The 23,170-nt window shown below is 48.0% G+C and overlaps 1 protein-coding gene across 1 annotated transcript in view; it reads left to right on the top strand.

The window, feature by feature from the left end:
- Nucleotides 1-22,624, top strand: part of LOC119169294 (uncharacterized) — a 135,799-nt gene extending 113,175 nt beyond the window's left edge. The window contains exon 4 of the mRNA XM_075879211.1: nt 13,964-22,624. Coding sequence (XP_075735326.1) covers nt 13,964-15,438 — 1,475 coding nt within the window. The 3' untranslated portion in view covers nt 15,439-22,624. The remainder of the gene's footprint in view (nt 1-13,963) is intronic.
- The last annotated feature ends 546 nt before the right edge of the window (nt 22,625-23,170 follow it).

Below are 23,170 nucleotides of genomic sequence, written 5' to 3' on the forward strand. Positions count from 1 at the left end.
AACCCCAATATGTCGAAATTTCCGCAGCCCTCCTCTATACGGCGTACGTTTCTCATATATGATCACATGGTGGTTTCGGAATGTTAGACCCCAACAATTATGTATTATTATGCAGAAATGCAATTACATTTGTTTCTGCGCATGCGAATCCACTGCTAATTGCCACGAGTAAGCCCCTCGTGTCACTTAAGCCTTGTTGTCCGCGTCCGTCACGCTCTATAAAACCGAAACCGAAATTGAACAACCACACAACGAAAAACTATAGAACATGTATGGAAAAAAGTGACTTTGTGCGTGTACATCAATTGATTTAATGACGGCACAACACATGTTGACGGCAAAATACATGCATGATGGACGGACAGAAGGCCGGAAGGACGTTAGAATATTCGTGTATTGATTTCTCATAGACTCTGGAAGGAGCACTGCATCGACGACAACGGCTCGCAATGGCGAACTTGTGTCCAATCTGTCTTATATGCACGCACGGGGAACTTTAGCGACAGATAATGTATCGTCAGTGGCAGGGGAGAGGGGGGAGTAAATCTGCAGATGAGCGAGCATCGCACTTGCTGAGTGATGATTGGTTGCGCTGTGAGAGTCGTTATCGCTTGTTGGCCTGTGAGCGTGTGTGTATCGCAGGACCGGCCATCCCCATCTCTCTCCCGACAAACATGCGACGACCTCGCTCACTGCAAAAACCACTGGTCACTCGGCCCCGCGCGCTGCTCTGAACATCTTTACGTCGTAATACCAAGCCGTAGTAGCATAGCCAAGGCGGGGGGGGGGAGGGGGTGGGGGGGGGCGCAAACTTTCCCAATTTTTTGGCAGTTTTGGTTGCGTATTTTATATACACGTACACATATGAACGCGCGCACGAACATACATAAAGCATAATTACCCCCCCCTTCTTCTCGAAAAAAATATTCTGGCTTCAGTGCTTCATCGCAAAACTATGCAGTGAATATATTTTCAATGCACCTGGAGTGTATACGCTTCTTAAAAATACGTATATATACTCACACCAAGATAGTCCTTATAGTTTATTTGTTTGCATGGATGTATCCGATGTTCTTTGTCTATACGTGAGTCATTCTAATAAGTAGACTTATAAACTATAGACATTCTGTGTTCTCGCGAGATATTTGTCTTCGGTGAGAGGTATATGCACATATCCTTTGCTGTGCGTCGCCGCGTGTCCTAATAGGCGCCTCGTTGTAGCACTGATCATATATATATATATATATATATATATATATATATATATATATATATATATATATATATATATATATATATATATATATATCAATGATCAGTGCTATTACGAGGCGACGACTATCACAGGGCCATATATGGGCATGTGATGCAGGGCCATATATGCGTCACTTGTAGATCATGGACATGGGTGCACTCTACTCCAGTTCCTCCCGTGGGTGGAATAGAGGAGCGAGCAAACACAGTCGTATACTCTCTCCCCTTTCTGCACTATAATACGATGTTTCTCTTTGTTCGAAATAGCTCTGTATTGTTCCAGTGATAAATATTTCTTTACCATATTGTTTCATAATTGGCGGCAGTGACGCCATGCTATGTGGCGAAGCATCCCGAAACGACAGGGAACGTCGCCGAGCAGTGTGCCCCGCAATCAGTCCATATATAGCCCCCGTATTCGCAAACACTCCTCGACTCGAATTTCACCCTTCACTTGACTGAGTTGAGCACTGCGCCACCGCTCGGCTGAAAATGAAGCTGCGCTACTCAAAAACTGCACCAGACTATTGATGATATGCAGTGACTTGCTGTACCTAGAGATGGCGCTCCCATCGGCTTTCTCAAGTGAAGGCGAAGCGTTTTGTGAAGGGAGGTTCTAGAATACGGTGATAGGTCTATGGGAACCGAGGAATGACGCGCGTATATAGTGCGATGGCGACTTCGCGGTGACAGCGGTGAGTCAGGTTTGCCTTGAGATACCGCCTATCTACCGTTGGGCGGCACCGAGTTGGAAGGACGGTTCATTGTCCACGCACCGATTCACCTCCCTCTCGATTGGTTTCCGGAGCACGCGCAAATAAAGCCCGCGTTCCTGTGTGCTGCGCATGGTAACAGCTTGTTTACGATATACGCTTGCGACCCGACGGGGCTGTTGTGCGTGCATTCCGGTCGCGATTGGTGGCATCGGAAAATTCCATTTCCCGCAATGTGTCCTTATACTGAAGTGGCCCCGCCGCGGTGGTCTAGTGGCTAAGGTACTCGGCTGCTGACCCGCAGGTCGCGGGTTCAATTCCCGGCTGCGGCGGCTGCATTTCCGGTGGAGGCGGAAATGTTGTAGGCCCGTGTGCTCAGATTTGGGCGCACGTTAAAGAACCCCAGGTGGTCGAAATTTCCGGAGTCATCCACTACGGCGTCTCCCATAATCATATGGTGGTTTTGGGACGTTAAACCCCACAAATCAATCAATCAATGATCAATACTGAAGGTGACCGAGGAGTTTGCGGAAGTCTATATAGGTCTTTTTCTTTCGTGCTTCCGAATAAAAAAATTGTAAAAAGGTAGTGTCTTAAAGCGGATACTCAGAGCGTCGATCATTCTGCTTACTGTCAATGAACTTCAGTCAGGTGAACACTATATATATATATATATATATATATATATATATATATATATATATATATATATATATATATATATATATATATATATATATATATATATATATATTGAAGTATATTAAGTATGTTCGAAGTATATACTCACTACCACGTACGGAAACGGTGTGAGAATAAAAATAGCATGCGTATATCACTCCAAAAGATCCCACGCTTACCTAAGTATGCAATCTAGTATTTTTACACGCTTAAGGTATGCGTGATGCTTATCCGTGCACGCTTACCGATCACGCCCAATAGGAGTGTTCAGCGACGCCATCTTGACGCATGGCAGGCGTGACACTTTTCCCATGCTTAAGTATATGCATTAGTTAGTCTGTTAGTTGTGCATTTATATGTATATATATCATTACAAATGAATGGTACATGTTGGTATCACCTATTCGGGGCTTGACACGCTTATACACGTCCTCGAGTGTTTAGTTGACAAAAAAATAAAAACGGCGCAATATGGGAGTTTTATATTCAGCATCCTGCATTGACGGGGCCCACAGCAGTGCATGCATGCACGCGTGGCATATGTCACACAGTCCTCGTAACCATTCCCGTCGGTATCGGACGCGGAAAGTAGGACGCGTTTGTGCGCAAGCATGTTTGTATGTGTGTCTGTCGCTTCGAGGAAAAGGGGGAGGAGGGGGGGGGGGGGGCTCTTGTTTCCGCGTCACCTTGTAGCAAAATCGGGCGCTTCGCCGTATCAGCGTCGCCGCAGAAGGGCTTTGCGGAACGCTGTTTACCCGAGACTCAAAGGTCTGAATGACACTCCACGTGACCGAGTCGTGTTTGCCGTGGAGGCAGAGCCTCGGGTTAAACGACACTTGTGGGTGGGCGGTGGACGGCTCAAGTATTTTTAGAGGCGGCGGTAAAAGAGACCTTGTCGGCGGGCAGAGAATGCCCAAGGAACGGCACGCGGCTCTGTGCAGCCGTCACGTGTTTCCGCGCTTATCCGCTGAGGGCGTCGCCATCGTCGAAGCTTGAAGGATGCATCCTTGCTAGTCGAAGAGGGCTGCGAAAGAGGAACAATAGACTGTTATTGAAAGAAGTAGCCTGCTTCAATCGTGATGTTATAAGTGGACTACATACAATTCCGCAAGAAAGGTAGAAATTCGATTCACGTTTTCTTTTTCTCGAGTCTAAACGGTTCAATGGGTTCTTATTTTTATAATCTGCAAGTTTGCTTCCCTGCCATGCAGATTCGTCCAGCTAAAAGCGACACCTATATTGCGCACACACACACACACACACGCACACACACACACACACACACACACACACACACACACACACACACACACACACACACACATATATATATATATATATATATATATATATATATATATATATATATATATATATATATATATATATATATATATATATAGAGAGAGAGAGAGAGAGAGAGAGAGAGAGACAGAGAGAGAGAGAGAGAGCACTCGAAGTGTGCTCGAATAGGCTGTTTGCAGGAGTGACTGCAACCGCCCATATATAGTTCGTTAACCTGCATCGGATACAGTACAGGTAAGATGCGCTAGCTTTGCATGAAAAGGGTATATTGATAGGATCGAAGGTGGTAGTCGCGAAACCAGTGTGTTACGCTTGTTTAACCGCATCTGCCCGTCTACGGAGCATTTCTCATTCAAAACCATTGTTCGGACTTTCGGAACTATATGGCTTCCGGAATCGCCCTAGCCCGATGGAAAGGGGCCCTAACGTTTGCGTGGATTCTGATTCAATGTCAAACGCGGTTCCTCGATTGGTAGAACAAATCGCACGCAGAGCGAGTCTCTGTGTGCAATGCCGTGGATGCGCACATTTCGGCATGCGAAACGGGAGAGGCCATGCCGCCTAGCGCCCGTAGCGCTGCTGCGGCACTTATAGGAGGACGTCGACTTTTTGCGGTCTTCGACACGCTTCGTTATACACCAACGGATTATACACGCAGCCCGTTGCAGACCGGCGAGCCTACGTGTATGGTATTATACGCACACCGCTCTAGGGCCCTCGAGTTATTACCAGTAATTGCGCGGCACCATCTGCTGGCGAGTTTTGCTCATTTATATATATATGTATGTATAATACTCCCCCCGTTGGTTCTTGCCGATTGGGCAATGCGGGCGGCGAAGAGATCGCCACGAATGCGGAAGTCGCGGCAAGGCGCAACAGGTCGCCTGGGCGCATCAACCCCCTCCTTCCTGCTCAACCGGCCGGTCTCCTTTGCCTCGCGTAAAAAAAACCCTTCCGCATCGCCAAGGCCGCTTTCGGGCGCGGCGAGGCATCCTTCACCCTTTCTCTAATGGCGCAGCCCCGCCGATATTACAGCTCTCGCGTGATAAACGGGGTCTCGCATTCGCCGGATATCTGGGCCCTTCTCCCCCGTTCTATTCCCTCCCCGATCCTGTCCACTCCGCAACCCGCTTCCTATACGTCGCCGCCGTTGCCCTGCACGTATCTACAGCGTCGCTGGTAGGAAAGGGGTCGCGACGCTCCCCGCTGGGGCTGGCTGAGCGGCGGGGCTGGGTCCGGGAGATTGCTGCGCTCTTGTAGCGAGAGGGTTGGCCGCCCGGTTGGCCTGATGGGGTTGCCGAGCGCGGGAAACAGCTCGCTCCCCCCTTCCACGATTGCTGTCGACGCTCGGCTCCCAATGAAAGGGTTGCTCCACCCTCCAGCACGACGCGAGGGGCGGAGCCGCCGTGCGTCAGGTCGCACTTGTGGAGCTGGAACGCCGCGCACGGCCGCTCGCATTGGACGGCTGCTGTTTGTCCCCCCCTCCGTCTATCCCCCCTTTTCCCCTCTGTATTAATCTGAGTGTTGAGCTTTCGAGGGCAGTGTTCAGTACAAAGAATCGCCAAAGAGATAGTAGACTATGCGCTCTCGAACAAAGGCTGGAACAGCGTTTCATTCAACCCACCCCCGCAAAGACTTTACCCGCAAAAAACACCGAGGCGCCATCTTTGGACGACTCTTGTGTTACAAACCATCTGGCGCTGCGCTCTCTCCGTTTCGTTCCTTCCTCTCATCCCCCCCTCTCTCTCTCTCTCTACAATCCTCTCTTCCTTCCTTTCTTTCTTTGTTTCTCCGCTCGACTGTTTGCTATCTCGGTGACAGTGAGGTCGCAGTGTATATACGCTAGCTCGCTGCGTCCTCGTTAACAAATCAGACTTCGCGCCGCAGCGACCCGCCGTCTCGGGGTTTCCGACTCTGGGAGTGTGTGTACAGGATCGACGACGCATGCAAGGGTGCACGCCAGCCGGCCCTGTGGCGTTTCGCCAAGATGAGCACGGTAAAAGAGTGGAGAGGCATTAACCTGCAGTTGCATGCATGTTCGGTCGCTTTTGTTTTGTCTTTATCCCGAAGCATTTGACCCTCCTTGCATCGCGAGCGCGTAGCCTATAGACGTCCGCTCTGAAGTTGCCGTGCTAGGTTGCTTCGATTCCGGGCGATTTCCGCCGCATACCGGTTTTTTCGCCCCTCGTCCACTGCAAGTACGATATCTCTATATATCGTTGCCTCACGCTGGTCTTATAGGACCTGCCAACGTAAAGTTGCAGTTACGTTGCATAAATACCTGCCGCTAGAGCTACGCATGGCGCCACTGAGTGACAATTTTAATGTATGAACCCTCACATATTCCACGTTTGTTGGCCAAGTGCTGACAATATCCGCAGACCTTGTCTTCGTGTTCTCTTATAACATCATGCAGCCGGGTAATCTCTCTTCTACTTCTTCGTATTTATAGTCCATTCACTCGCATGTCTTTCTGTCATCGCTTTGTAGAGCGTCGTAATGGCCACAGAATCGCTGTGTGTGGCATATTGGGGTTGCGTCAGACCTTGTCCGCAGTTATCCTGCCTCAAAGGCAAACCCTCAATGGCTGTAAGTCTTGCTGACCAACCACTTTCATAATAGCCTCTACTAGTTAATGTGAACTGACAGACATTAATGCCAAAGAAGGTATACGCAACTTCATTAGAATGTAAACTGACAGACATTAATGCCAAGGATGGTATAAGCGACGTCATTAGAAGTAATTGTAATGTAAATGTGAAGAAATGAAAAGCGAACGCAAAGATAACTTTGAACCGACAGGATCCGAACGTGCGACCCCCGAATAACGCGCCCGTTGCTCTATACCTCTGGGCTACGGTGGCATAGAGTTACTTTATATGCAACCTTTAGGTAGCTAAAAAAATAGCATATACAGTAACTCTACGGTGGCGGCCAAGCCAGCGCCACCTGTTGCCATTACGGCGAGTGTAGGGACACTCTTTTTTTATTCCTTGTTTGGCGTCGCGTATAGTACGAGACGCCAAACAGAGAACATCGGACGCGTTATTCGAAGGTCACCGGTTCGGATCCGGCCGGTGGCAAGCTAACTTTTCGTCCACTTTTTTTTTCTTTACGTGTACATTTCAGTTACTTCTAAAAACATCCCCTATACTTTCCTTGGCATTATTGTCGGTTAGTTCTCATAAATATTGTGTCTAACAAAGAAAACTAGCTTTTAAATGTGCACTTTCCTTCATTTGATATTAGTTAGCAACATAAGAATACAAAGGCAGGGTAGCCACTTCGGAAATATTTCGCCTAAAATTGAGGTTTTCTGGGCGCTTTGGTCGATGCACGGAAACCAGTATACGTATACGTGCAACGTCGTAACATGAATCAGTTAAGAAGTCGATTCAGCTATAAACCTAGCACTGCTTTCTTTTTGCACACGCGTGTCATGGCATCAAGGTCGTTTACATGAAATGTGTTCATCTGTAAAAAACGAAATAAATCATGGACCGGATATGTGGAACATATTGAGTTATTGTTCGCAATGTTCGACGCCCGTTTTCAATCACGAAAAACAAACGAGCAAATAGTTAGACAAAGCGCAGCTCAGCCATGAATGATGGGAAGCAAATCTTAAAACTTGTCATAGTTTTCAGCTTGTATATAACGCAGCATAATGCACGCGAAAACGAAAGCCGCAGTGTGTTATTGCTTCCGAGGTTAAATTAAACGGAAATTCAACTTTTTCGTGAAAGCCATTACAGAAAACTTTTTTGACACGCGCACATTATACAATAAATCGGACATATACAAAAAAAAAAAAATGAACGCCTTTCGGTGAACACATGAGACAAAGTATTAGTAACATCGTTACATAATTTGCAAAAGAATTTAAGCCACCTACTGGCATAGTTAGAAGCAAACTCAGTTGTTAAAATAAAAAATATGATATTATTGCAGGATGTATATGAACACCCACTATAACGAACAAGGCTTGTTGTTACGTATAAAGATCTACAAGCAGCAGTAATATATACAGGCATGCCATGCTGAACACATTCACGTGATAGCGCTTTACTTATGCATTTATATTTATTTTTTATAGTATTGCTCCTAAACTGAGTTCCTTTGGGATTTACTAACAGTTAAAACTTATTGAGGTAAATTATTATATTATTATATTATTATTATTATTATTATTATTATTATTATTATTATTATTATTATTATTATTATTATTATTATTATTATTATTATTATTATTATTATTATTAACTGCCAGCTGCGGAGCGCATGCTTTACCAGGCCGGAACAGGCATGCCGAAATTGCATAACTTAACAACAAAAATAATGACGTCGCGGCATAATAGTATACCTTCAAGGCAACATCGTCGATTCCATCTCTCGTTCATATACTCTCACTGCTCGCTTATTGCGCTTTTACTTGGTGTCGCAGTGGTGTAGTTTGCTAGTATAGCCAGCTTCTTTTTTTTTCTTTCTTCACTTTCGTTTCCTAATAAGTTGTGCGATGATGCATAGTTGTCAAGCTGTCTGGGTCATTCGGTTGCGTCTTCCGGAGCAGCGTTTATGTACAAGCGCTGCTTCGCAGCTCCCGACACGTACTTCGACGTTTGCACTGACGTATACGCTTTGTCTGTTGACACGTATACAAATGGCTTAAGTGCGGGGAAGAATCAGCCACGTCTCCGGTACACTTCTTTCGCTTTTCTTTCTTATCTCTCGACGCCCGAGGGAAGATCGGCTTAGAGGAGAAGATCAAAAGCGACTCGAAGACAAACGAAAGCGGAGGAAAGAAAAAGGTCAGCTCGACACAAAAGAAGAACGGCTCGCGGGGAAAGGAAGGCGCCACAGATCGGGGACAAGTAGACAAGGTCACGGCGAGAGTATAGGGAGGCCGCAGAGTGAGATGCAACGCGTAGCGAAGACAAGGAGAAGTTGAAAGACGAACCGCCGACAACCAACACTCGAGGCGCTCGCGTTCCTTTTCCGTCTTCTGTTTGACGAGACGTGCCACGCGCCGTGCATTCCCCTGCGGCTGCACGGGCGTCAACGAGACCCAGACCAACGTCTGAAAGGCGGTGTTAGGGCAGTGTGCCAACTAACGCGGCTAATTGTACTTCCTGGGGGCCAAGCCGAAAGGGAACAACGAGACGGAACAAACCTCCCTTCTGAAGCACTTCTCGGCGCGCTCTTAACAGCGAGCTGCCCCCCCCACATCTATCCTATTCTGGCGTATCTGTGCCGACTGCTGTTTTTTTTTTCTCTCCCCAATTGGAAGAGAACCCTTTATTCGGCAGGAGAAGAAGGGCTCGTTGTAGTCAAGTCAAGCCGAGCCCGCTAGCACTGCCGTTTTTTTTTTTCAGTTTTTTTTTTTCCTCCGAACAAAAAACCGAAAGGCGCCCATCGCGCGCCTAAAAAAAACTAGCGAGTTACATGGCGAAGAACACCCATGCCGCTTCTTTGAGCCCCTCGCGCCTCTCTCGAGTGTTCATAGCGAGCGACATGCTGGACCGCACAATGGAAGCAAGCACGACAAGTGGCCTCTTTTTTTTTTTTTTCTCGTTCTCTCCGAGTTCCGTTTGCTTGGCACCTCTAATTAAATGGCCCCTAAAAGAAGGAACCACCGCATCCCTTCTCTCCCGACGAGGAGGCAAAAGGGGAGAGGCCCAACTCCTGTGTATAGCTTTCGCTAGCTCTAGCTTTTTATTTCTTTCTGAATTATTTTAAACTCTCTTTCACAACTTGACCCTTTCGTGTGCATGCTGGCGATCCTTTCCTTATATATCTCTTTTTTTCTATTTATCTATCTGTGTACTTTCATGTAAAAGGTGAAATGGGCTTGGTTCGGTTGGTGTAGGCGCAAGCTGAATTGGCCGGCAACTCTGACCCGTTGCATGGAGGGGAGCAGTTCCATCGTTTGTTTGTTTGTTTGTTTGTTTGTTTGTTTGTTTGGTTGGTTGGTTGTTTGTTCGTTCGCTTGTTGGCGTCTCCCGGTTAGCCTGGATGACAGAGGTTGCGCGGGCGGGTAGTGTCTATTTTTATTTCGCACCACTCTCTCCCTCGCTATAGTGCACCCCTTCCGCCTCGAGCCACGACCATATTTCTTCTACCGCTCTCTTTCCTTTCCGAGAGCGAGGCGCCTCGGCTACAATGACGTCTCCGCGTTTCTTTATTTCGCTCCACAGTCTGACCCGGGCTGTGGCTTTCTGACATGTCTTCTTTTTTCGCGCTCGCTCCTCTCTCTACATGGAATAAAAGGAGCGCGGTGGTAAGAGGGCGGGGGGTATTGCGCGGCATTGCAGGCCTCCTTTCGCGTCACTTCCCGCTGAGGGAGGCTGGCTTCAAGGTCGACCGTCTTGTGTGTGTGGTGGCGGCGTACACCATCGTCCGGCGGTTACGCAGTCGCCGCACTTCGCTTCCGTGCCGCCGCCTTGCCACCCCTTCTACTGCGTACTCCTCCTGCGGCGAGGGCCGACAGCTGCTCCGAGAAGGGCTTCCATGGGGTATGCACTCGGTGACCGCTCTTCTGGGATGCCGCTCACTTGGATGGATTCGCGTCGCTTCACGTACGCTCTTCTGGTGGACGCGTTTTTGTCGGATACTTGGAAGATTCGTGTGCCTCATGCAACCACGTGAGTCTCGAGATGCTCGAATAACAACGCTCTTTTGGAAGGAAACATTCCATGCATAGCAGAATATGAGTACTTTATCGAAACCAATCTTCCAACCTAACATTGTAGTGCAAGGCCTCATCATCATTACAGTGGTTTTTTGCCTCCTGTACCTTTTCGGGCATTTTCATTGCCTCCTCTGGATTGCTTCATCCCTTGAAAGAACTCCTTATGTGTCATTGTGTTAATTACTTCACGAGTACGATGATAATAGGAATTGTGTAACTCTATAAAGATACTATATATTATTTTACAGCGAAAGCTGTTATGAGATCGCTTTTCGGGTCACGCGCAGTTGTCCGCCGGTGTCCGCAACTACATCATGCGAAACTTAAAAAAAAAAAAAAACTTGCATCAATGACACAGTGGGGCTTGAACCCGGGTCCGCTGCTCTCCAGCCCAATAGTCTACCACTGAGTTTACACCGGTGCTTGTAAGTTGTTGTCAAACTTGTCTTAGGCAGGCGTAATGTCGGGAAAGCAATCGCGTTAATACGACTTATAAAGTGTTTTACAACATAGCGAAAGAACAAGCAGTCGTCGCACAATGGGAATAGCGTAACGAGTAGGACGTCCAATGCTCCAAATCATCACAAAAGCTTGTACTTGTTCCCCTATTAACTGTGCCGCATACCCACTTCAGCCATAATTCCTCATCGTTGTCAGCCACTGCATGGACAATTGGCAAAAATTTCCTGTGGCAAGTGTTTAGATATCACGCTTCTCAGAAGTATGACGAAAAATAGCATAGCGAATGCCGGCCTAGTACTACACAAAAATGTATTATTAATGCCCTGGTTGGTACCAAGCTAGCAAGTGTGCTTGCAATAGTTACCCAATGAGTGTTTTGAAAGGCTCTGAATGTCCGCTTTTTCAGCTTTCGCTGTGACTGTGCTGCGCGACTGCGCAGACCTGGCTTTTTTTTTTTTTTTTTTGGTTTCTGTGTTGATTCTTACCTGTTCACCCCACCCTCTCTTTGCACTCACATGTGCATTACCTCCATCTTCTATGTGGTACCCTTAGAATACTCGCATAAATAAGAATTGATAAGCTGGAAGGATATGTTGTGGTATAGTATCTGAGGTGCGTGCGCTGCTAAGCTCGAGGACATAAGCTCCACTGCTATTAATGGCAGTCGCATATTTATGGGCGGGAAATGTATTATATCATAGATTATAACTTGCTTAGTTTCTTAGCATGAAACTTGAATGTCAACAAGGTGAAATGCGGGCATGTTCTCTTAATTCGGCTATGTGACCTTGTGGTTCAATAGCGCGTGGTCTGTCGGGCTTTTCGTTCCAACGAACCCAGACGTGACCGTTCACAATGTATCCACGCAAATGTGTCTCAGTGAGTGCAAGACGCTTGGTAAATAGCGTCTGAGGGGCGTAAAAATTCAAACTCGTCAAGCGATTACTCACGTCTAGTGGTCAATGTCCAGAGGCCAATGTGTAGCGTTGATTTAGGTTATTCCATCAGTGTATAGCGTATTCCCAAGTCTTGTCTTCGCGTGCCTCTCTTATTTACGCGATGGTATATGTGACAAGATTCATTGTTCCTTTAAGTTTGAGTCTTTTCGTGCCGATTAAGCAGATAATAATTGCGTGTGCTCGTTTTTCTTTCAACGGTGGAGCTGTTCAAGCTTATCGTTCAGCCGTTTCGCGTTACCAGAATATATATATATATATATATATATATATATATATATATATATATATATATATATATATATATATATATATATATATATATATATATATATATATATATATATATATATATATATATATATATATATATATATATATATATATATAATATGTATATTGCGCTACTGCGTGTGCAACGCAAAGACTCGACTAGCGTGTGTTTTCTTCATCAATCCTCTTCATCTTAGGATTGATTATAAATGAAGGTAGCTTTCTCTTGTCGATGTACATTCGATTAATCAGGATATTTATAGTGCATTTTTCTGTTATCGATGGCGGGTAAGATCAGTGGCCAGCACCTCCACTGAGGTCTGTCTACACGAGGAATATGCAATGTCGGCTTTTGATCGGCGCGTGTGCCCTCTGAGGAAAGTGTAGCAAAATTCGAAATATGATAAGACGTACTATTGCCCTTTAGATTTGCTTAACAACGAGACTGTTCAAATCTATCCCATAGTAGAGCATACATCGTACTCTAAATCGTCGAACGTTTGCTCTAAACACACGGCTTTATGTTCCCCCATAATGGAGTACCAAGTACTCTAAATCGCTTACAACTTTCTTTATAAACATACCCGTTATATAGCATATCATGTCCGCAGTACGCCGCAAAAAGCTCCGTATGCCATGCTGCTTAAACGGCGTTTTTTTTTTTTTTTATGCAGCCTCATGAAATGTGAAGCCCCTGGGACAGCTTTCAGCACCAAGTCCTCTAAATCATTAGGCACTTTTTCTAAACACACAGAACAGTCGCAATTTTGCAAAGAGTCGTTGTGTAGACTGGGACAGCTCAAGGCATTCTCATATAGTATAGTATACGTCGTACTCGAAGTCGTAGAACATTTGTTCTAAACACAGATCTGAAGAGAAAGAGACAGGGAGGGGAAACAACAGATGATAGCAGAGAAAGCGAGGACTTGCTATATAATGCTGCACTAATTGTGACATTGTTAATTATTACATTACTAATAATGTAGATTTGTGAAAGACTCGGCTGTCAGTTCAGCATTGCACCACTATGTAAGCGGCCCACGTTTATATTGATTTTTTTTTTGCCTTTGCTGCGTTTTGAAAGAGTCTTGTAGTGTATGCAGCAAATCGCGACCATCAAGCTGTACTTCAGCTCTGTTATTTTATGTACAAACCCTAAACTTCCACCATGGCTGAAAGCTGCTGTCAGAAGCCAGTTTGGGTCCACGAATATCCGATTCCTGCGTATCGTACATAGCAAACTGTAGTTAAAAAAAACTATGTTTTATTGTTTCTTTTAGTTCATGCGGTGCGTCACATATATGTTAGGCAGTAAAGTGCACTGTATACGACTACAATTATTTCTCGGTCGGCCCTTGCCTCTTTGAATGTGAGTATGTTTCGCATTATATATAGCGCTGTTGGGGTCATAAGCGCGTGCAGGGTTCCCCTTCAAAGTTCGGGGGGGGGGGGGGGGAGGGTTTTGGCAGCGCCCCGTATACGTTTCTATAGGGTCAATGTTTGGGATGGACTTCGTGTCCCCCCTTCTCCCTTATTTTTCATTGTTTGGTGACTATAAGGACGGCAAACTAACCCATGCTTCGGCGCCCAGCCAATCGGATACCTAATTTCAGTGTGTTGCCGCGCAGGTCACCGGAGTGCGATGAAAGAGGCCAGTGAGGCCGAGGAATGTCGCAGCAACGGCGGCAGCCCCGGCAGCGCGGCGAGCACCACGAGCGGCGGCAACGGCGCAGCGGGCTCTTCTTCGGCGCCGTCGAGCGCGGGAGGCGCCGGCGGCTCGCGTAGTCCGCCGCTCTCGGGCGCCGCGTCTTCGACGACGGGCGAGCTGGCCTTCCTCTCGAACCTGCTGGGACGACGCGAGGCGCCGCGCGACAAGGTCTTCACGTGCACTGTCTGTAGGCGATGCTTCGGCTACAAGCATGTGCTGCAGAACCACGAGCGCACGCACACGGGAGAGAAGCCCTTCGAGTGCCGCGAGTGCCACAAGCGCTTCACGCGCGACCACCACCTCAAGACGCACATGCGGCTGCACACGGGCGAGAAGCCGTACCACTGCACGCACTGCGACCGCCAGTTCGTGCAGGTGGCCAACCTGCGCCGACACCTGCGGGTGCACACCGGCGAGCGGCCGTACGCCTGCGAGCTGTGCGACTCCAAGTTCTCCGACTCGAACCAGCTCAAGGCGCACATGCTCATCCACAAGGGCGAGAAGCCGTTCGAGTGCCAGCTCTGCATGGGCCGCTTCAGGCGCCGCCACCACCTCATGCACCACAAGTGCCCCAAGGACGAGGCGAACGCTGGCAAGCCGCGCCGCGGCCGGAGGCCTCGCGCCTACGAGGCCTCGTCGCCGTCCTCCCTGGCCGCCACGACCACCGGGGTGCCCGTCGTGGTCAACAACAGCCTGGCCGCCGCCCTTTCACCCACCGCCGTGGTGGGCGCCGGAATCCCGCCCGTGGCCCACTCGGCCACCGGCGGACCCCTGGGGGAGCCGCCCAAGAGCCGGCGCAAGCCGCGCCACACGATACGCATCCTGACGCCTCAGCAGCGCGACCTGTTCCTCGAGACGGAGCAGACCGAGCCGCTGGACATGTCCATGTCGCCGACGCCGCTGCTGCTGCCGTCGACGCCGTACCGCTACCCGACTCCCGGCGTGCTCGACCTGTCCAGCTCGCGGTCCGACTCCGAGGCTCCCGAAGAGGAGGACATGGACGACGGCGAGGACGACATCATGGAGGAACCCGAGGAAGAAGAGCAAGACCTGCGCATCAACAACGACCATCGCCGCAAGGAGCTGCTCGCCGAGCGGCTGCAGGGCGTCGTCGTCGACCACCACCGACTCTCGGCCGTGGACCACCGGCTGACGGCGGTCGACCACCGGCTCGGCATCGACCACCGGCTCAGCGTCGACCATCACCGGCTCGGAGAGCGGCTCGAGGACCGGCTGGCAGCTGGCTTCCAGCTAGACCTGGTGCGGCGCCGGGGCCTCGCTCACGGCTTGGCACTGCCGCACGTGCTGCCGCCCGGCCTGGCGCGAGGGCTGTCACCGGACCACGACGGCGACAGCACGAGCAACGGTTCCTTCGCGCTGGCCGCCTCGTCCTAGCGGAGCAGAGGAAGTATCTTTGCACTTCCTCGCACGGACTCCCATGTCGGCGTCACCCGTTGTTAAACCCCCTCCCCCCGTTGTTCCCCGAGGTGCAGTCCAGTGTGGGGACTGTGCTGTAGTATAAGCGAGGGCTAACACCCCCGCCTGTGTTGTAGCGGACTTGTGCGGACTCCATTTTGGCACTCGACGATTGTGTGAGTGTGCCTGCCAACGGGTATCGAGCCAGGTTTAAAAAAAAAACAGAGGAAATCAAACGTTTTTTGACGGTTGAATATCAAAAAGAAAGGAAGTGACGCGCTCTTTATTTTCCTTGTATGTATTTTGCGAAGGTGTTTGTGAACGTATAGGATATTACGCGTACATAAATATATTATATAAATATATATACATAGACAGAGATATTGACAGTGTGCATATTGTAAAGAAAGATGGAGAGAGTTAGGCGACGTATACATGCGAGGCAGCACGCGGCGGCAAGGCTCCACGCCCTTTGCGTGTCCATTATGCGGGTGCCCCATCAAAAGGGAAAGGCTTCTGTCGCTGTTCAGAACTGCACTTTCCGCTCCTCGAGCTCTGCGCGCGAATCGAATGATTCTCCTGTTCTTCCCTTTACGTTATCGGAAAACTTTCACGTCTGTGTAGTGTATATGTCCCTTTCTGCGATACATCAAAACCGCTAAACCCCCATTCTGTTCTGCAAAGCGTTCGCTTCACGTTCCAAAGGATCCAGAAATCAAAGGCTTTTTTTTTTTTTTTGCGAAATATCAAAACCTGAAGGGAAAAAAAACGGTAATAAGACGCGCGACTGCATACCACACCAAGGCGCGTTGTTCACGGTAATACGGGTATACATAACCACGACGCTCGTTGCCACCTTTATACTAAGTGTATTTATACGTTTTGGTGGCGCGGCGGCGTGACATCGTTGACGTGATGTTTTGAATGCGTTTCCTCTGTGTGTGCAGGATGCGGGCGACGCGTGTGTGGCATGGGTGTGTTCGGTTGGCGCTCGGCGTTTGCACGTTCGCCATGTCGTGTGGGAGCGTGTTCAAGATGAGAGGCGGCCCCGTGCAATGAAGTGCGGCGCACTTTGCTAGCCGCTTTCAGCTCCGTATGATCTCTCCGTTTGGCAACAGCGTTATGGCGCGCTCCCGGCTCTATTATATAGGGAGTGAAATACACTCTCCCCCACGATATATGTATACAAACAGGTCGGCAGCCGTTTCTTGCGCAGTTTCTCCTTCTCTTTCGTTGGTATGGCTTTGCAGTGTTTAGCGTAGCTGCTCGGTATGTCGTTTTTTTTTTTTTCCTGTTGAAAGAAACTGTGGGCAGTTTGAACAGTCGTGAATACACGCTGTGGTTGCATGCGTCTGGTTATGTGCTGTATGGTTCCTTAGCTCAGTGAGTTTGAGTGTAGATTTCCGAATTCGCTGCGTGAGAACCCGTGCCAAGTTGCCTGTAAGGCGGCCACCGTGGCAGCCAAATGTGTAGTCGAAAGCCGCTGTGCGGATTGGAAACGAAGATGACGAGAAGGGTTTGAATTGCGACGCTTGGCGAATTGCGTTTGTTGGTTTTGGATAACGTTAATGAACTTACGTCCGTCAGAGAAAGAGTACACTGCCTATAGCTGGCTGAGCCAATGAGCAATAAAAAAAGAGCTGCCAAAACTAAATGCGGAAAAGCGACCCGTGTAGTCATTCGTCTCTCAGAACTTTTCTGTGTGACTTTAAAAATACCATTATGCCATATTTCATGCCTCTCGTGTTGTAACGTGCTAGTGTGAGAAAAAAATGGAGCCTATGGCACTTTTTACCTGAATAAGCCAAATGTTTATTTAAGATCCTCGTTCGGGTGGTTACGAAACTAAATCATTGAAACTTTGGAAGTGCCATTTTCTCGTAGAAATATAGGTCGCCTTGTTTGTTGTTGCACGAAGGCATCGCTTTGTGACCTAGGAGAAGTCAGTAGAGAAACAACTTAGTCATTTTTTAGCCCTCCGAGATTACATGCCATTATTATATTTTATTTTTTTCGACACTCTCAAGCCCGCACCGATCTGGTGTCTATACGGGATATACGAGTTTGAAAGGGCGAAGCAGCAGCCAACGGTTAATTCATGTCGTTTAACATGCCGAAAGAGGCTTACGACGGTCGTCTTTTTTTTTTTTTCTGTCTGCGTGTCAGACAGAGGTGTAAGCGACCAGTATTTCATTGCACCGACACTCCTGCCAAGTGTCGTAGGAATTGATTTTGTAGACTTCGGCACAACAACTGCGTGCAGTGCAGCGAAGATCGCTACGAGTGTGATCAGCCACTAAACAGGAACAGTCGGCTTTGCATTTCGCTAAATGTCGGCTTTGCATTTCTCTTGGCACTAATCAACTGGCGATTCATTTACTAACATCGCGTTGAACATGGGAAAATTAATGGTTAAAGGTCGACGAGTAGCTGCCTCACGTGACCGCTGTGGCTTTCACCGCACTGCACGAAGTTGATGGGACGGAGCACGCATATATTGAATTGTTTCCTGTAACTACAGTCGACCGTCATTCAGGCGACTTTGCTAAAGAAGAGAGACGCCAGATATCATGTTCTACATGGCCAAACGCTTCTCTCGGTTGCCGCCTACACTCGATAAAGTCTGGCAACATTGCTCAACCGCGCGGCCAGCGAGTCCAAGTGTGTTCATGAGGCCGTTGTAAACGTCAGTGATCTCAGCGCGTGGAGAGGAGAGAGAGAGAGTGTGTGTTTCCCCATGGTGCTTAGTTGCCGCCCATTTTCGTAACAGCTTACGTACATCCTCAGCAGCTTCTGCGGAGCAGCAGCCCTGCGCATGCAATGTGACGGCGTGCCAACGACTGCTGCTGCTCACGTGCTCACGTGAGTGGCTGCCCCCAAGGTGATCATTGCACAGTTCTCGTACTAAGCGTTCAGTTTCAAACGCGCCATTTTATAACGGCAAATAGAGAGCAATGCAAAGATTAATGGGTAGTTTCCTCGTACACTTATTGCTGCTCTGATCTCCTGCAGAGTGTACACACGCCAGCTGGGTGTTTTCATTCTCTAGTCCCTTGTTTTCTCGTCGGGTAAGAACTTAACACGTTCTTACAGTTATTCTTAAACATTATCTCTCCCGTTTAACTGTTGACGCGACGCAGAGAATAAATTTCACTTTTTTTTCAATCGTTCAAAAGAAAGTACCGGTTCTCTTGAAGAGCGCGCAGTAAGACTACACATTTTCTTTCAACCAAAGCTCTAAGCTTATGCATTCACTTATAGTTAACCGTTGACATCATTCATCCTAGTCTTCCTGTTCTCTATAGTAGTTGTGGCCACATGTGTGTTAGTGAATAGCTCACCCGGTTGGGCGAGTTGACGGACGCTTCGAAGCACTTGTTGCAGCCATTGGTGAGAAAACAAGATACACGAGCAACGCATTGTAATTCTGAGCAAGCCAGCGATGGCGTCCGTAACTGAAACACGTGAGTTACCGTAATCGCTTGTTTTGGTGTAAAGCTCACGACACGTGACATTCGATTCGCAATCGTTACAGATAAAAACCGCATTATCCCAAGTAAAGCTTGTGTAAGTCTCTCATAAGTGATCACCTTAGGCACAGCCACTCCGTTTCGCGCAACTCCCCCCACCCTCTCCGTTTTCTGTCGTGTTAAATGGCCGCCGTGTTGCCACTGCAGTCGCGTTTATGATACGGGTATAGCTTCACTGCTAACTATTACTGCTGCGCGCGTTTGTTGCGGCCGGGTTCGGTGCTGGCGCAGCGCAGTTGTTTTGTGCGTGGCGTGGTTGGTCTACACGGCGGAACCGTCGACGCGACGGAGATCTCGAGGGTGAGGGGCGCAGTGCCGCTCCAGTGAGCGGTCGCACCGCCGCGACTGCAGCCAGCGCCGTTCGGCGGCGGCGAAGCGCACAGGTGGCGGTAGACAGCGCACCTGGCCCCACCGTGGGGCCCAGTTCCTAGGGGCGACGGGGAGGTGCGTAGCCGGCGAGCAGCCCGCCATGCGTACCTGCAGCGACCCTCTGAAGCCGCACCACCCTTTTTCCTCTGTGCGTGTGCTTGTTGTTGTTTGTTTTGCTCCCGCGTCTTTGTCGTTATGTTGCATTGCAATGACTTTACTTTTTTTTCTTATGTTTAATCGGGTCTCGTCGGCACGCATGCGTGTAAGAGCGTCTCCCCTCGCCCTTTCTTTGCCCGTTCTCTCTCTCTCCGTCTCCCGCCAAATCTTTGTTGCTCATTGCCAAACGCGACCGCCACGTGCGGCGCCTGTAGTACACAGCCGGCGCCTAGAAATCCGCACACAGTTCTTTGCGGCTGGAAAGGTTGCGGGTGCGCCGCGCCTCCCAGCGTGTCCGCTAGAAAACAAAACGACTACGTATATTGCGGCGTCGCAGTAGAAGCCACGAATTCGATGCAGCTATTGTAGGCCACGTCCCACATAAACGAGCTGTCGGGAGTGTGTCGCTTAGACTTGCAGTGGCGAGGAGTCGCGGAAAGCTGAACGAGATGAACCGAAACGCAGCGACAACGATTCACGACGCGGAAGTTCTAACGGGATTCGCGAACACACTCGCGAATTCCCATTTGTGCGTTCAACGTTGCACCAGCCAGTCAGGTTGCCAATGTGGTAGCGTATAGGTTCTTCATCGGAGCATAATGAGCCTGATATGCCGTTTTTCTTTTTTTAGCGATATACTTCCCTGCCCCGAGTACAAGCCAGGTGGAGGGGGAGATACGAGACATGAAGAAAAAAAAAAACAAGTTGTCAATATCGGGCTAGCTTCATGAGCTCTGCTATTACTATTTTTTTCCTTATATCAGTTGCGCATATCCCCTAAATCACTCGCCGCCCCAGATATTAACATCGGTCGCGAATGATAGCGGCTCCGAGCGGGTCGCAGGCTCTACTTTTCAAACGTGTGTCTCTAAGCCAGTTTCCCTGTATAACATAGCATTGCATCGTCAACACGTGGTAGTAATGGTCTGCGATTGTCGTGGTCGATCACGACCACCCACACGCCAAATCTCTCGCGCAAGCTGTTTCGAAGTCATGAGAGTTCGATCCATAGCGCTATCGAGCAAGCTTAACCTGCCTTGTAGGGTCGTCATTTCGTCCCTAATGACGGCGAACGTATTGCCGGGCGAAACGATTAGAAATGTTTGAGCGATCTAGCACCCGATGTAACTGCTAGAATAAGTCTGCTCGCATCGATCTGCCGGCTTTCGACGCTTGGTAAAGACGTGAAAAGCAATACTGACGTTAACAGCTCGTTTCCAGGGCAAAACTGTGTCGTCGAACATTGCGAATATTCGCAAGTACTTGGCGCCATCGCAAATGCAAGGCTGAGCGATACACTCTATCGACGTAGGAACTCACTCGTTCCAAATTATAACTCTGTCAATCCCCTAGATTCGTTCGTGATATAACTGTAAAGTAATGCCTCGCATGGGATCATCAGGCTGTTTGCTAAATACGTTTAACAAACTTCAAGTTCGTCTATGTAGCGCCGTATTTGTTATTCAGCAGGCATACCCCTCGCAACATGAACAAGCGTGAACGTGACTTTTACGTGCTGCGCCGCAATTCTTTTGTGTTGAGCGGTGAAGGCGCCGGCTATTTGCAATACGGTGTCATACATGGCTTGGGGAGAAGTACAACTCGCCGAGCCAAACAGCATGCAGCCAATTTTCAGTGCCCTTTGGACGCCTGTCGTGAAGAGTCCGTACGCCTTGTTACGGCTTAAAGAGGGAGAAACCTGTGAGCAATCTGTGGCAAAGTTTGCACGGTAGTGTGAGAAACGTGAGCAGAACACATTACCATAACCCGGTCACGCAATATTAACAAAATATCCGGTAACTATGCCTTTAAACCCACGTCAAATTGTAATACCTCCCGCCGTGGTGGCCTAGTGGCTAAGATACTCGGCTGCTGACCCGCAGGTCACGGGATCCAATCCCGGCTGCGGCGGCCGCATTTCCGATGGAGGCGCATATGCTGTAGGCCCGTGGCCTCAGATTTGGGTGCACTTTAAGGAACCCCAGGTGGTCGAAATTTGCGGAGCCCTCCACTACGGCGTCTCTCGTAATCATATGGTGGTTTAGGGATGTCAAACCCCACATATAAATCAAATCAAATATAAATTCACTGTTTCCAGCCAGGATATATATTAATTTAACTAACACATGGTTTTTAGCAAACAAGTTGGCACTGAAGCGTATTGAACGATTAATATTAGGTTGCTATTAATGTAATGAACGTCCACAGAGGGCTGGCTGGGAGGTTTCAGTCGAACTCTTGACCATTACAAAGTAAGTAAGCCACCACGGCGTTGTTTCAAAAGATTAGTAATCAACTCCTCCGCAAAGCACGTGTACCACAATTTACAGAGGGGGGGGGGGAGGGGGTGTCAAAGTTTCCCAGACCATCATCCCATATATTTTTATGGAAGCGTGGTCTGGGAACTTTTGACGAGGACTGTGCGTCCTTCACGAAGTCATTGCCAAAGCTAAAACGAAGTTCTAAAGGGCACTGTTGGCTACGTGTTCTTTATTATTATTTTGTCATGTTAGTTTGGTGCATATGCATTACGCGCATAGTCATTTTCTTTTCACTTGTGCTCATGCGCGGTTTTCCAGTTTTTCGAGCCAATCTTGTCAGTAGCCGTCGCCAACACGAGGCGCCATGCAACCCCACCGTGACATACACGCGGGAATAAAGTGGAAGAAAATAAATAAATAACCATAAAATACAAGAAATAATTTATTCGCATTGCTTGTACATTAGAAAGGGGAGGATTAATATACGAATTTAAAGTTTTATGTACTTAATCGCCTTTAGACGTGGTATTGGTTATATTTTTTTGTATGCCGGTGTGATTATCCTGTTTTGGTGTAAGAGGGCAAGATTCTGTTCTCTTTTTTTTTTCTTTCAGCCACAGCGCTGTCATCTTTATTTCTTTTGATTTTATTGATCTAAAGGTATTGTGTCCTTTTTCTTTGGGTTCCTAGATTTCATTGTTTGGTTGGTTGGTTGTTTTCAATAAACCAGTGAATAAGAGACGCGCCTGGACTGAGTTTGTCTGTGACCGTTGTTTTTACCTCTTATTTTCTCCCCCGTCTTTCCCTCTTTTCTTCTTATCGGAAATAAAGACCGAGTAATATTTTCTACTCATGGCTTTGTGTTTTCTTCATTTTTTTTCGATTGCATGTTTCAGACACATATTTTAATGCAGGTATATACTAAAGGCACCTCCGTATAGTTGGACGAGCCTCGTCCAACAGACATGTCTGTTGGACGAGCCCACACTGTCACTGCTTTCAGTGCGCCGATCATAACAAGTGTTTATTATTTTCTAGTCATCGATTTTTGTTTGCTTGCTTTTTTTCTTAAGATTGCAGTTCAAGCACTGCAATTTTTTTTTTTTGAAAAGCGTCGAACATGCTCATTGATGTTCTTGTGCGGGCAGAATATATTCAGGCTCTGCTGTTGAGTGGTCGTAGCAATGTAGCCTTTCTGTTGTGTGTTTTGTTTTCTTTTGTTTCTTTTTATCTAAATAGCAGAGAGAAAAACGAAATTAGTACGTGTATACACTGTTTCATTTGCTCCCCAGCAACTTATTTATATTATAAAAGTATGGTTGTGATAATGAAGGTTTTTAGGTGAATTTAGCCTAAAACTTATCACGCGCCCTGTGCCTGCGCACAGGACACCTG

Source organism: Rhipicephalus microplus, chromosome 2, assembly GCF_043290135.1.
Source record: "Rhipicephalus microplus isolate Deutch F79 chromosome 2, USDA_Rmic, whole genome shotgun sequence".
In the NCBI taxonomy this organism is placed as follows: Eukaryota; Metazoa; Arthropoda; class Arachnida; order Ixodida; family Ixodidae; genus Rhipicephalus; species Rhipicephalus microplus.